A 13,094-nucleotide genomic window follows, 5' to 3' on the forward strand; every position below is an offset into this window, starting at 1 on the left:
GAGGTGAATAATCGCTGTTCTGATATCCAGAAGCTCTTTTTCGTCATAAGAGAATAAGTTACACATAAAAAAACACACAATACCACAATTGGTTACGAGCCCGTAAAACGGCAGCCATCTCCTCTGGCGTCATTAATCAATTCACACACCAAGTTCAAATAATGTAATAAAAGAAAGAAAAGAGAGGGAAAATGAGGAAGACTTGGCAAACAGAGAAAGAGCACATTCCAACATCTAAACTTTACAATGTTGCTCCATCAAAAGGCCAGAGAGAACAGAGATGTGTTTCAGATCAAACTAGTCAAACAAAGAGGCACGATAACACCATATGCAATAGAGACACAGACAAAGTCATACAGCCAACTTCCCTAAAGACATGGAAACATGCCCTCTTTCAGATTGTAATTGTCCCCTCCTGAAATTACATTGGCTTGATTTGCTGTGTCCATCTTTCATTTCATGTTAGAATTGGTATTCTTTCATTACTCAGTACTTCTGATTGACAGGGAGTGTTGCGGAGCATGTTTACCAACAGAATGTCTGGATTTTAAAAGGCTGGAGGTTAGGAGGGTGCAGTGGGCCAACAGCAACAGTGTGTTTACCAGACAGAGTAGGGCTAAACTGCAACGGTTCCAGGGCCCATCCGTGTCTGTCTGTGGACCCTAGAATGGGGGACCAGGAAACGAGGCCTTGGCAGAGCTGATCAAGTGTGTGTTTGTGTGTGTGTGTGTGTGTGTGTGTGTGTGTGTGTGTGTGTAGCAGGGCTGATGCATGGCCCATTAGCCCCAGGAAACAAGCTCTCTAACAGCATAAAGAAGGTCTGGGTCGAGGTGTTACTATAGTTTCTGTTACTCCATATATCCACCACACAGCACCATCTCTCCAACTCTCTGGAAGCTGCTAGCTGTCTCCACTAGCTCAGCCCTCACAGTGGCATAGTGTTTGTGTCAGACAGACAGTCAGACCAGTGAGAGTAAGATGAGGCAAGTGTGGCTCTAGTCATGAGGATGGTGCTTTAAGCAGGGGAGATGTGGCTGCATGCAGTATGTTGGGGTTTCACCTCCTCCTCCTCCTCTTCCTCCTCCTCCTCCACATCCTCCTACAGGACAAACAGGCAGAGTGAAGCACCGACAGTTGCGGGACAGGAAGAGTGGGTGTACATCCTTTCTTTCACCCTGTCCCGTCTCGTTGTCCAGTCATTGTGTGTCTGGGTTCCATGGTGGCATGTTAACGAGGCGTCCCGGTGGAGCTAACCTGAACCTGAGGAGAGCAGAGGCTCCTGGGTACCTGAACCTGAGGAGAGCAGAGGCTCCTGGGTACCTGCACCTGAGGAGAGCAGAGGCTCCTGGGTACCTGAACCTGAGGAGAGCAGAGGCTCCTGGGTACCTGAAACGGAGGCAGGCAGAGGCTCCTGGGAATCTGGTTATGGCTAAGTGCAGACAGGCTAACAGATAGGATGTACAAGGCAACTCGATCTGCGCACAGCCAGAGGGCCTGGAGCTGTCACTCAAACACACAACCCAACACTTACCTTACTTTGCCATAGCTAAGGACCAGAGTGGAACTCCACAGACAGACAGCTAATCTGGTACAGTCACTTCATTGTTAGAGTGAATGTGTCTGAATAGGACTCACATATGACTCACGTGTATATGTGTAGCTTGCCAAGGCCATTAAGAAAATCTCACATAAACTATTTAGATGAAAATGACTAAATCTGTTTATGTGAATATATGATACTGAGGGTACATTAAAGTATCCCTGAACAGTCACCAGGGAGGAGTCCTATCCCCTTCCCTCTTCACAGTGGGAAGGATCCCATGTCTAACAAATCAAATCAAATGTTATTGGTCACATACACATGGTTAGCAGATGTTAATGCGAGTGTAGTGAAATGCTTGTGCTTCTAGTTCCGACCGTGCAGTAATACAGTAATATCTAACAAGTAATCTAACAATTTCACAACAACTACCTTATACCCACAAGTGTAAAGGAATGATTAAGAATATGTACATACAGTGGGGCAAAAAAGTATTTAGTCAGCCACCAATTGTGCAAGTTCTCCCACTTAAAAATATGAGAGAGGCCTGTAATTTTCATCATAGGAACACTTCAACTATGACAGATAAAAATCAGAAAAAAAATCCAGAAAATCACATTGTAGGATTTTTAATGAATTTATTTGCAAATTATGGTGGAAAATAAGTATTTGGTCACCTACACACAAGCAAGATTTCTGTCTCTCACAGACCTTTAACTTCTTCTTTAAGAGGCTCCTCTGTCCTCCACTCGTTACCTGTATTAATGGCACCTGTTTGAACTTGTTATCCGTATAAAAGACACCTGTCCACAACCTCAAACAGTCACACTCCAAACTCCACTATGGCCAAGACCAAAGAGCTGTCAAAGGACACCAGAAACAAAATTGTAGACCTGCACCAGACTGGGAAGACTGAATCTGCAATAGGTAAGCAGCTTGGTTTGAAGAAATCAACTGTGGGAGCAATTATTAGGAAATGGAAGACATACAAGACCACTGATAATCTCCCTCGATCTGGGGCTCCACGCAAGATCTCACCCCGTGGGGTCAAAATGATCACAAGAACGGTGAGCAAAAATCCCAGAACCACACGGGGGGACCTAGTGAATGACCTGCAGAGAGCTGGGACCAAAGTAACAAAGCCTACCATCAGTAACACACTACACCGCCAGGGACTCAAATCCTGCAGTACCAGACGTGTCCCCCTGCTTAAGCTAGTACATGTCCAAGCCCGTCTGAAGTTTGCTAGAGAGCATTTGGATGATCCAGAAGAAGATTGGGAGAATGTCATATGGTCAGATGAAACCAAAATAGAACTTTTTGGTAAAAATTCAACTCGTTGTGTTTGGAGGACAAAGAATGCTGAGTTGCATCCAAAGCACACCATACCTACTGTGAAGCATGGGGGTGGAAACATGCTTTGGGGCTGTTTTTCTGCAAAGGGACCAGGACGACTGATCCGTGTAAAGGAAAGAATGAATGGGGCCATGTATCGTGAGATTTTGAGTGAAAACCTTCCATCAGCAAGGGCATTGAAGATGAAACGTAGCTGGGTCTTTCAGCATGACAATGATCCCAAACACACCGCCCGGGCAACGAAGGAGTGGCTTCGTAAGAAGCATTTCAAGGTCCTGGAGTGGCCTAGCCAGTCTCCAGATCTCAACCCCATAGAAAATCTTTGGAGGGAGTTGAAAGTCCGTGTTGCCCAGCAACAGCCCCAAAACATCACTGCTCTAGAGGAGATCTGCATGGAGGAATGGGCCAAAATACCAGCAACAGTGTGTGAAAACCTTGTGAAGACTTACAGAAAACGTTTGACCTCTGTGATTGCCAACAAAGGGTATAAAACAAAGTATTGAGATAAACTTTTGTTATTGACCAAATACTTATTTTCCACCATAATTTGCAAATAAATTCATAAAAAAATCTTACAATGTGTTTTTCTGGATTTTTTCCCCCCTCATTTTGTCTGTCATAGTTGAAATGTACCTATGATGAAAATTACAGGCCTCTCTCATCTTTTTAAGTAGGAGAACTTGCACAATTGGTGGCTGACTAAATACTTTTTTGCCCCACTGTATAAATATATGGATGAGCGATGGCCGAACGGCATAGGAAAGAAGGAGTAGATGGTATAGAGTACAGTATATACATATGAGATGAGTAATGTAGGGTATGTAAACATTTCTTGATCCAAATCAGTCAGGTTTCAAGACTAGTCATTCAACTGAGACTGCTCTTCTCTGTATCACGGAGGCGCTCCGCACTGCTAAAGCTAACTCTCTCTCCTCTGCTCTCATCCTTCTAGACCTATCGGCTGCCTTCGATACTGTGAACCATCAGATCCTCCTCTCCACCCTCTCCGAGTTGGGCATCTCCGGCGCGGCCCACGCTTGGATTGCGTCCTACCTGACAGGTCGCTCCTACCAGGTGGCATGGCGAGAATCTGTCTCCTCACCACGTGCTCTCACCACTGGTGTCCCCCAGGGCTCTGTTCTAGGCCCTCTCCTATTCTGGCTATACACCAAGTCACTTGGCTCTGTCATAACCTCACATGGTCTCTCCTATCATTGCTATGCAGACGACACACAATTAATCTTCTCCTTTCCCCCTTCTGATGACCAGGTGGCGAATCGCATCTCTGCATGTCTGGCAGACATATCAGTGTGGATGACGGATCACCACCTCAAGCTGAACCTCGGCAAGACGGAGCTGCTCTTCCTCCCGGGGAAGGACTGCCCGTTCCATGATCTCGCCATCACGGTTGACAACTCCATTGTGTCCTCCTCCCAGAGCGCTAAGAACCTTGGCGTGATCCTGGACAACACCCTGTCGTTCTCAACTAACATCAAGGCGGTGGCCCGTTCCTGTAGGTTCATGCTCTACAACATCCGCAGAGTACGACCCTGCCTCACACAGGAAGCGGCGCAGGTCCTAATCCAGGCACTTGTCATCTCCCGTCTGGATTACTGCAACTCGCTGTTGGCTGGGCTCCCTGCCTGTGCCATTAAACCCCTACAACTCATCCAGAACGCCGCAGCCCGTCTGGTGTTCAACCTTCCCAAGTTCTCTCACGTCACCCCGCTCCTCCGCTCTCCACTGGCTTCCAGTTGAAGCTCGCATCCGCTACAAGACCATGGTGCTTGCCTACGGAGCTGTGAGGGGAACGGCACCTCAGTACCTCCAGGCTCTGATCAGGCCCTACACCCAAACAAGGGCACTGCGTTCATCCACCTCTGGCCTGCTCGCCTCCCTACCACTGAGGAAGTACAGTTCCCGCTCAGCCCAGTCAAAACTGTTCGCTGCTCTGGCCCCCCAATGGTGGAACAAATTCCCTCACGACGCCAGGACAGCGGAGTCAATCACCACCTTCCGGAGACACCTGAAACCCCACCTCTTTAAGGAATACCTAGGATAGGATAAAGTAATCCTTCTCACCCCCCTTAAAAGATTTAGATGCACTATTGTAAAGTGGCTGTTCCACTGGATGTCATAAGGTGAATGCACCAATTTGTAAGTCGCTCTGGATAAGAGCGTCTGCTAAATGACTTAAATGTAAATGTAATGCATTATATAAAGTGGCATAGTTTAAAGTGACTAGTGATACATTTATTACATCCAATTATTAATTATTAAAGTGGCTAGAGATTGAGTCTGTATGGTGGCAGAAGCCACTCAATGTTAGTGATGGCTGTTTAACAGTCTGATGGCCTTGAGATAAAAGCTGTTTTTCAGTCTCTCGGTCCCAGCTTTGATGCATCTGTACTGACCTCGCCATCTGGATGATAGCGGGGTGAACAAGCAGTGGCTCGGGTGGTTGTTGTCCTTGATGATCTTTTTGGCCTTCCTGTGACATCGGGTGGTGTAGGTGTCCTGGAGGGCAGGAGGTTTGCCCCCGGTGATGCGTTGTGCAGACCTCACTACCCTCTGGAGAGCCTTACGGTTGTGGGTGGAGCAGTTGCCATACTAGGCGGTGGTACAGCCCGCTCTCGATTGTGCATCTGTAAAAGTTTGTGAGTTTTTGGTGTCAAGCCAAATTTTTTCAGCCTCCTGAGGTTGAAGAGGCACTGTTGCGCCTTCTTCACCACGCTGTCTGTGTGGGTGGACCATTTCAGTTTGTCCGTGATGTGTACACCGAGGAACTTAAAACTTTCCACCTTCTCCACTACTGTCCCGTCGATGTGGATAGGGGGGTGCTCCCTCTGCTGTTTCCTGAAGTCCACGATCATCTTCTTTGTTCTGTTGACGTTGAGTGAGAGGTTATTTTTCTGACACCACACTCTGAGGGCCCTCACCTCCTCCCTATAGGCCGTCCCGTCGTTGTTGGTAATCAAGCCTACCACTGTAGTGTTGTCTTCAAACTTGATGATTGAGTGCATGGCCACACAGTCATGGGTGAAAAGGGAGTACGGGAGAGGGCTGAGAACACACCCTTGTGGGGCCCCAGTGTTGAAGATCACTGGGTGGAGATGTTGTTTCCTACCCTCACCAACTGGGGCGGCCAGTCAGAAAGTCCAGGACCCAGTTGCACAGGGCGGGGTCGAGACCCAGGGTCTTAATGACATGTTTGGGGGTTACTATCGTATTAAATGTTGAGCTGTAATCGATGAACAGCATTCTCACATAGGTATTCCTCTTTTCCAGATGGGTTAGGGCAGTGTGCAGTGTGGTTGCGATTGCGTCATCTGTGGACCTATTGGGGCGGTAAGCCAATTGGAGTGGGTCTAGGGTGTCAGGTAGGGTGGAGGTGATATGATCCTTGACTAGTCTCTCAAAGCACTTCATGATGACAGAAGTGAGTGCTTCGGGGCGATAGTCGTTTAGCTCAGTTACCTTAGCTTTCTCGGGAACAGGAACAATGGATGGCCCTCTTGAAGCATGTGGAAACAGCAGACTGGGATAGGGATTGATTGAATATGTCCCAAAACACCAGCCAGCTGGTCTGCGCATGCCCTGAGGACGCGGCTGGGGATGCCATCTGGGCCGGCATCCTTGCCAAGGTTAACACGTTTAAATTGTTTTATTCACGTTGGCCTTGGTGAAGGAGAGCCCGCAGGTTTTGGTAGGGGGCAGTGTGAGTGGCACTGCATTGTCCTCAAAGCGATCAAAGAAGTTGTTTAGTTTGTATGGGAGCAAGACATGAGTGTCCACGACGGGGCTGGTTTTCTTTTTGTAGTCCGTGATTGACTGTAGACTCTGCCACATACATCTCGTGTCTGAGCTGTTGAATTGCGACTCTACTTTGTCTCTATACTAACGCTTAGCTTGTTTGATTGCCTTGCAGAGGGAATAGCTACACTGTTTGTATTTGGTCATGTTTCCGGTCGCCTTGCCATGATTAAAAGCAGTGGTTTTGCGCGAATGCTGCCATCAATCCACGGTTTCTGGTTGGCGAAGGATTTAATGGTCACCGTGGGTACCACATCACCGATGCACTTGCTAATAAACTCACTCACCGAATCAACGTATACATCAATGCTAACCGGAACATATCCCAGTCCACGTGATCGAAGCAATCTTGAAGCGTGGAATCAGATTGGTTGGACCAGCGTTGAATAGACCTGAGCACGGGCGTTTCCTGTTTTAGTTTCTGTCTATAGTCTAGGAGCAACAAAATGGAGTCGTGGTCAGATTTGCCGAAAGGAGGGCGAGGGAGGGCTTTGTATGCGTCGCGGAAGTTAGAGTAGCAATGATCCAGGGTGTTGCCAGCCCGGGTCACACATTCAATATGCTGATAAAATTTAGGGAGCCTTGTTTTCAGATTAGCCTTGTTAAAATCCCCAGCTACAATAAATGCAGGTGTCCATTTCCTCTATGTAAACTGGAAACCAGTTTACATAGAGTCCAATGAAGTTCTTTCAGGGCCGTTGAGGTGTCTGCTTGGGGGGATATACACGGCTGTAATTATGATCGTAGAGAATTCTCTTGGTAGATAATGCGGTCGGCATTTGATCGTAAGGAATTCTACTAGGTCAGGTATACAAAAGGACTTGAGTTCCTGTTTGTTGTTATGATCACACCACGACTCGTTAATCATAAGGCATACACCCCCTCCCTTCTTCTTACCAGAGAGATGTTTGTTTCTGTCAGCGCGATGCGTGAAGAAACCGGGTAGCTGTACTGACTCTGATAACGTATCCCGAGTGAGCCATGTTTCTGTGAAACAAAGAATGTTACAATCTCTGATGTCTCTCTGTAAGGCAACTCTTGCTCGAATTTCGTCTACCTTGTTGTCAAGAGACTGGACATTGGCGAGTAGTATACTCGGGAGCGGTGGGCGGTGTGCCCGTCTACGGAGCCTGACCAGAAGACCGCTCCTTCTGCCCCTTCTGCGGCAGCATTGTTTTGGGTCGCCTACTGGGATCCGATCCATTGTCCTGGATGGTGGTCCAAACAGAGGATCTGCTTCAGGAAAGTCGTATTCCTGGTCGTAATGTTGGTAAGTTGACGTTGCTCCAATAGTTCCTCCCGGCAGTATATAATAAAACTTAAGATTTCCTGGGGTTAACAGTGTAAGATATACATGTTAGATACACTACAGCAAAAAGCCTAGTACTGTACTGTAGGCTGTGGGCTGGGCTTTATGACTGTTGTCAGCTGTTATATGTCTGATGAGGAGACTCTGTTGACCTGCTAATGGCTCCCTCCGAGACCGCGTCCCAAATTACACCTTATTCCCATATAGTGTACTACTTTTGATCAGAGCCCAGACTACGTATAGGTAATATGTTTCCATTTGGGACACAGCCCCCGAGAAGACTGGCTCTAACTGCATGTAGAATTACAGCTCTAAAAACAGAAGCAGCCTGGATGCACATTCATCTGAATAAACTATGTCAATCTGACATGGAAATATTTCCACTTAGTACAGGAAATAACTCAATTAAAAAGGGAGCCTGGTATGTAGGTTGTTATGCTGTGTGATGTATTCACTAGGGGTGTCCGAGTGAAACCTGAGTCTGTGGTTAAGACAGATGGGTCTGTTGTATACCTGGGTTCAAATACTATTTCAAATATTTCTAATTATTTCAGCATTTGCTTTTGCCTGCCTGGAGCGACAGATGGGGAGGGTTTTCACTTTTGCACCTATTCTATTGGTTCCATTGTGCCTGGCAAACTCAATCAAGCCCAGCTGATGTATTTGAAATGATTTCAAATAGTGTTTGAAGCCAGGTCTGGTCTGTGATATGGCTAAATAATGGTATCTCTGCTCAAAGTGGATGGATGTTAGCACGTCAGCTAGGTAGCTTCACATGACCACAATAATCCCACTCAACACAGAGGTGATGACGGAGATCTCGCTCTTCTCATTGCCGAAGGAGACCAAGTTCTTTTCACTGCCGAAGGTCGGATTTCAGGCTAAGCCTCTCTCTGAGAGACTGAATTTGGAATATCTGTTATAAATGTAAAATGTTTTAGCCGTAAAGGATTTAGGTTTTGGCTTTATTGCTGAAGCTCAGCTCTCTCAGTGATCAAAATAAAGATGGCTTAATATATTTTTGAAAGACCCTGTGCGTGTGCGGTGTGCGTCAATGAGTGTCTGTTTGTGTGTGTGTTCGTGCATGAATGCGTGCATGTGTGTTGTGTGTGCATTTATGTGGGTGTGCCCATGCATCTGTATGGGCTCTGGTTTTCATGGTAGGATGTTTTGCATGCAATGAGAACACATAACCACCACATCTGGAAATAATATGGAGTATGAATGCCATTCTTGCAGAATGCTATGGTGTTAACTCACATTTGACAATGATTATTTCAAAAGAACCGCAAGCTACATGAAAGTTTTCACAGCATATATGGAAATGTAGGTGTTGAGTGTACAGATCCAGACAGGCTTACAGTGTAGAGCAGCATGTTGAGTTAAACCATGTACATGTAGGCCTGTTGCTCTCATTTCTCTCAGATGTTCTCATGTGATACCCCACTGTAAGGTGTGCGTGTTTTCGTGATGGAAGGGGGGGAAGATGGGAGGGGAGGGAGGGATTATCAGTCAGACTGGAAAACAATAATGTTGTTAGGGACTCCAGTGCCAACCAAGCTCACCGACCCTGGTGTGACTATGACCGTAGCTGTTGGCAAGACATCACAAACAGATCTGGGACCAGGCTAAGCATAAAGTACATGCCAACCTATATCCCATCATTTGTCAGGTAAACCAGTCTCCTAATCACTTGAGGGTTGATATCAATGATGTCCTAAAGCAGTGGTGCGTTAGTCATCAAAGTGGTATAGGTTTGTCACTGATTATTAGAGTTTACAGCGAGAGGATGTGGAAAGTGTGAGTGTCTGCACAGTGTAAAGAAGAGCCTGTCCCCATGGGTAAACCACTGCTGCACATTACACACTAACTACTGCCATACAGACATTAACGTCTCGCCACAGGACATGTGGGAGGGTGTGTGTCTGTGTGCGTGTCTGTGTCTGTGTCTGTGCGTGCCTGTGTGCCTGTGTCAAATCATATTTTATTTGTCACATACACATGGTTAACAGATGTTAATGCGAGTGTAGCGAAATGCTTGTGCTTCTAGTTCCAACCATGCAGTAATATCTAACAAGTAATCTAACAATTTCACAACAACTACCTTATACACACAAGTGTAAAGGAATGATTAAGAATATGTACATATAAATATATGGATGAGCGATGGCCAAACGGCATAGGCAAGATGCAGTAGATGGTATAGAGTACAGTATATACATATGAGATGAGTAATGTAGGGAATGTAAACATTATATAAAGTGGCATAGTTTAAAGTGACTAGTGATACATTTATTACATCCAATTATTAATTATTAAAGTGGCTAGAGATTGAGTCAGTATGTTGGCAGCAGCCACTCAATGTTAGTCATGGCTGTTTAACAGTCTGATGGCCTTGAGATAGAAGCTGTTTTTCAGTCTCTCGGTCCCAGCTTTGTACTGACCTCGCCTTCTGGATGATAGCGGGGTGAACAGGCAGTGGCTCAGGTGGTTGTTGTCCTTGATGATCTTTTTGGCCTTCCTGTGACATTGGGTGGTGTAGGTGTCCTGGAGAGCAGGTAGTTTGACCCCGGTGATGCGTTGTGCAGACCTCACTACCCTCTGGAGAGCCTTACGGTTGTGGGCGGAGCAGTTGCCGTACCAGGCGGTGATACAGAGACAAGATGCTCTCGATTGTGCATCTGTAGAAGTTTGTGAGTGATTTTGGTGACAAGCCAAATTTCTTCAGCCTCCTGAAGTTGAAGAGGCGCTGTTGCGCCTTCTTCACCACGCTGTCTGTGTGGGTGGACCATTTCAGTTTGTCCGTGATGTGTACGCCGAGGAACTTAAAACTTTCCACCTTCTCCACTACTGTCCCGTCGATGTGGATAGGGGGGTGCTCCCTCTGCTGTTTCCTGAAGTCCACGATCATCTCCTTTGTTTTGTTGACGTTGAGTGTGAGGTTATTTTCCTGACACCACACTCTGAGGGCCCTCACCTCCTCCCTGTAGGCCGTCTCGTCATTAATTGGTAATCAAGCCTACTACTGTAGTGTCGTCTGCAAACTTGATGATTGAGTTGGATGCGTGCATGGCCACGCAGTCATGGGTGAAAAGAGAGTACAGGAGAGGGCTGAGAACGCACCCTTGTTGTTTCCTACCCTTACCAACTGGGGGCGGCCAGTCAGAAAGTCCAGGACCCAGGTGCACAGGGCGGGTTCGAGACCCAGGGTCTCGAGCTTAATGACAAGTTTGGAGGGTACTATCGTGTTAAATGCTGAGCTGTAATCGATGAACAGCATTCTTACATAGGTATTCCTCTTGTTCAGATGGGTTAGGGCAGTGTGCAGTGTGGTTGCGTCATCTGTGGACCTATTGGGGCGGTAAGCAAATTGGAGTGGATCTAGAGTGTCAGGTAGGGTGGAGGTGAAATGATGATGTAGCACTTCATGATGACGGAGGTGAGTCATTTAGTTCAGTTACCTTAGCCTTCTTGGGAACTGGATCAATTGTGTCCCTCTTGAAGCAAGTGTGAACAGCAGACTGGGATAAGGATTGATTGAATATGTCCGTAAATACACCAGCCACTTGGTCTGCGCATGCTCTGAGGACGTGGCTGGGGATGCCGTCTGGGCCGGCAGCCTTGCGAGGGATAACACGTTTAAATGCTTTACTCACGTTGGCTGCGGTGTGTGTGCATGTGTGCATGTGTGCATGTTTGGTTGTTGTTGTCCACAGACTGTATGCTATCATGGTTCATCTGTAACCAATAGCTGAAAACTCTTTACATCTAGACTGTAACATGTTTCCTCTGCAAAAGGATTGGTTTCCAAACATCTCACGCCTGAATGTTAATAAAGAATGGTATGAGGGAAATAAGAGAGAGAGAGAGAGAGAGAGAGAGAGAGAGAGAGAGAGAGAGAGAGAGAGAGAGAGAGAGAGAGAGACAGACACAGACACAGACACAGACACAGAGATTAGAAGGAATATTAGTAGGGATATTAGTTAGATCTGGACCCAAATGGAAGATGTGTTTGATATGAGTAATAAGGGGAGTGTTTGTAAGGAAATTAGTTGGAGCTGGACTCACATGGAAGGTGTGTTTAATGCCTAGGGCTAGTTTCTCTGTCCTGATGTCCCAGACCACAGGCTGGGGGGAGTTTAGCACAAACACCAGGGGCTTCTGGTGAACCAGCAGGGACTGGATGGGCTTCAGATGCAGCTCCACCTGGGAACAGGGTAACAACACAGAAGGTTAGAGGACTATAATTAAGCAATAAGGCCTGAGGAGCTGTGGTGTATGGCCAAAATCTTAAGCACGACACAGCGCGTTGGTAACCAGTTTATAATAGCGATAAGGCTTCTCGGGGGTTTGTGGTATATGGCCAATATACCCCAGCTAAAGGCTGTATCCAGGTACTCCTTGTTGCGTCTTGCGTAAGAATAGCCCATAGTCGGGATATATTAGCCATATACAGGGTTGGGTAGGTTACTTTCTAAATGTGATTAGTAACGTAACTTTTGGATTACCCAAACTCATTAACGTAATCTGATTACATTACATTACTTTTAGATTACTTTCCCATTAACAGGCATTAGGAAAATATAAAATGTATATTACCAATTGAACAACATCTATTGCAGGATAAGTCAATGTTAAAGTTTACATAGCTGGCCATATATGGATGTTCAATTTTACTTTATGGGTTGTTTATGTACATAGTCTTCTTCTAAACCATCGTTTTCTACTACATATAATAATACGATTAAATTATATCTTTACATTAAAAACCAAAGTCTATCAGAATTCCAGTCATTCCAATAAATGTTACACCCCTTAATCTTCAAGAATAGGACTTGGAAAAATCATTAATTTTATCTTTATTTAACTAGGCAAGTCAGTTAAGAACAAATTATTATTTACAATGGCCAAACCCGTACGACGCTGGGCCAATTGTGCGCCACCCTATGGGACTCCCAATCACGGCTGGTTGTGATACAGCCTGGATCTGAGCCAGGGTGTCTGTAGTGACGCCTCTAGCACTGAGATGCTGTGCCTCAGACCACTGTGCCACTCTGGAGCCCCGAGTATAGATTA

General features: G+C 46.2%; 1 protein-coding gene across 1 annotated transcript in view; it reads right to left on the reverse strand.

Moving 5' to 3' along the window:
• Positions 1-13,094, reverse strand: part of LOC115108569 (transforming growth factor beta receptor type 3-like) — a 149,842-nt gene that overhangs the window by 65,771 nt on the left and 70,977 nt on the right. The window contains exon 4 of the mRNA XM_029633071.2: positions 12,087-12,224. Within this exon, the coding sequence (XP_029488931.1) occupies positions 12,087-12,224 (138 nt within the window). The remainder of the gene's footprint in view (positions 1-12,086; positions 12,225-13,094) is intronic.

This window comes from Oncorhynchus nerka, linkage group LG24 (assembly GCF_034236695.1).
Source record: "Oncorhynchus nerka isolate Pitt River linkage group LG24, Oner_Uvic_2.0, whole genome shotgun sequence".
Lineage (NCBI taxonomy): Eukaryota > Metazoa > Chordata > Actinopteri > Salmoniformes > Salmonidae > Oncorhynchus > Oncorhynchus nerka.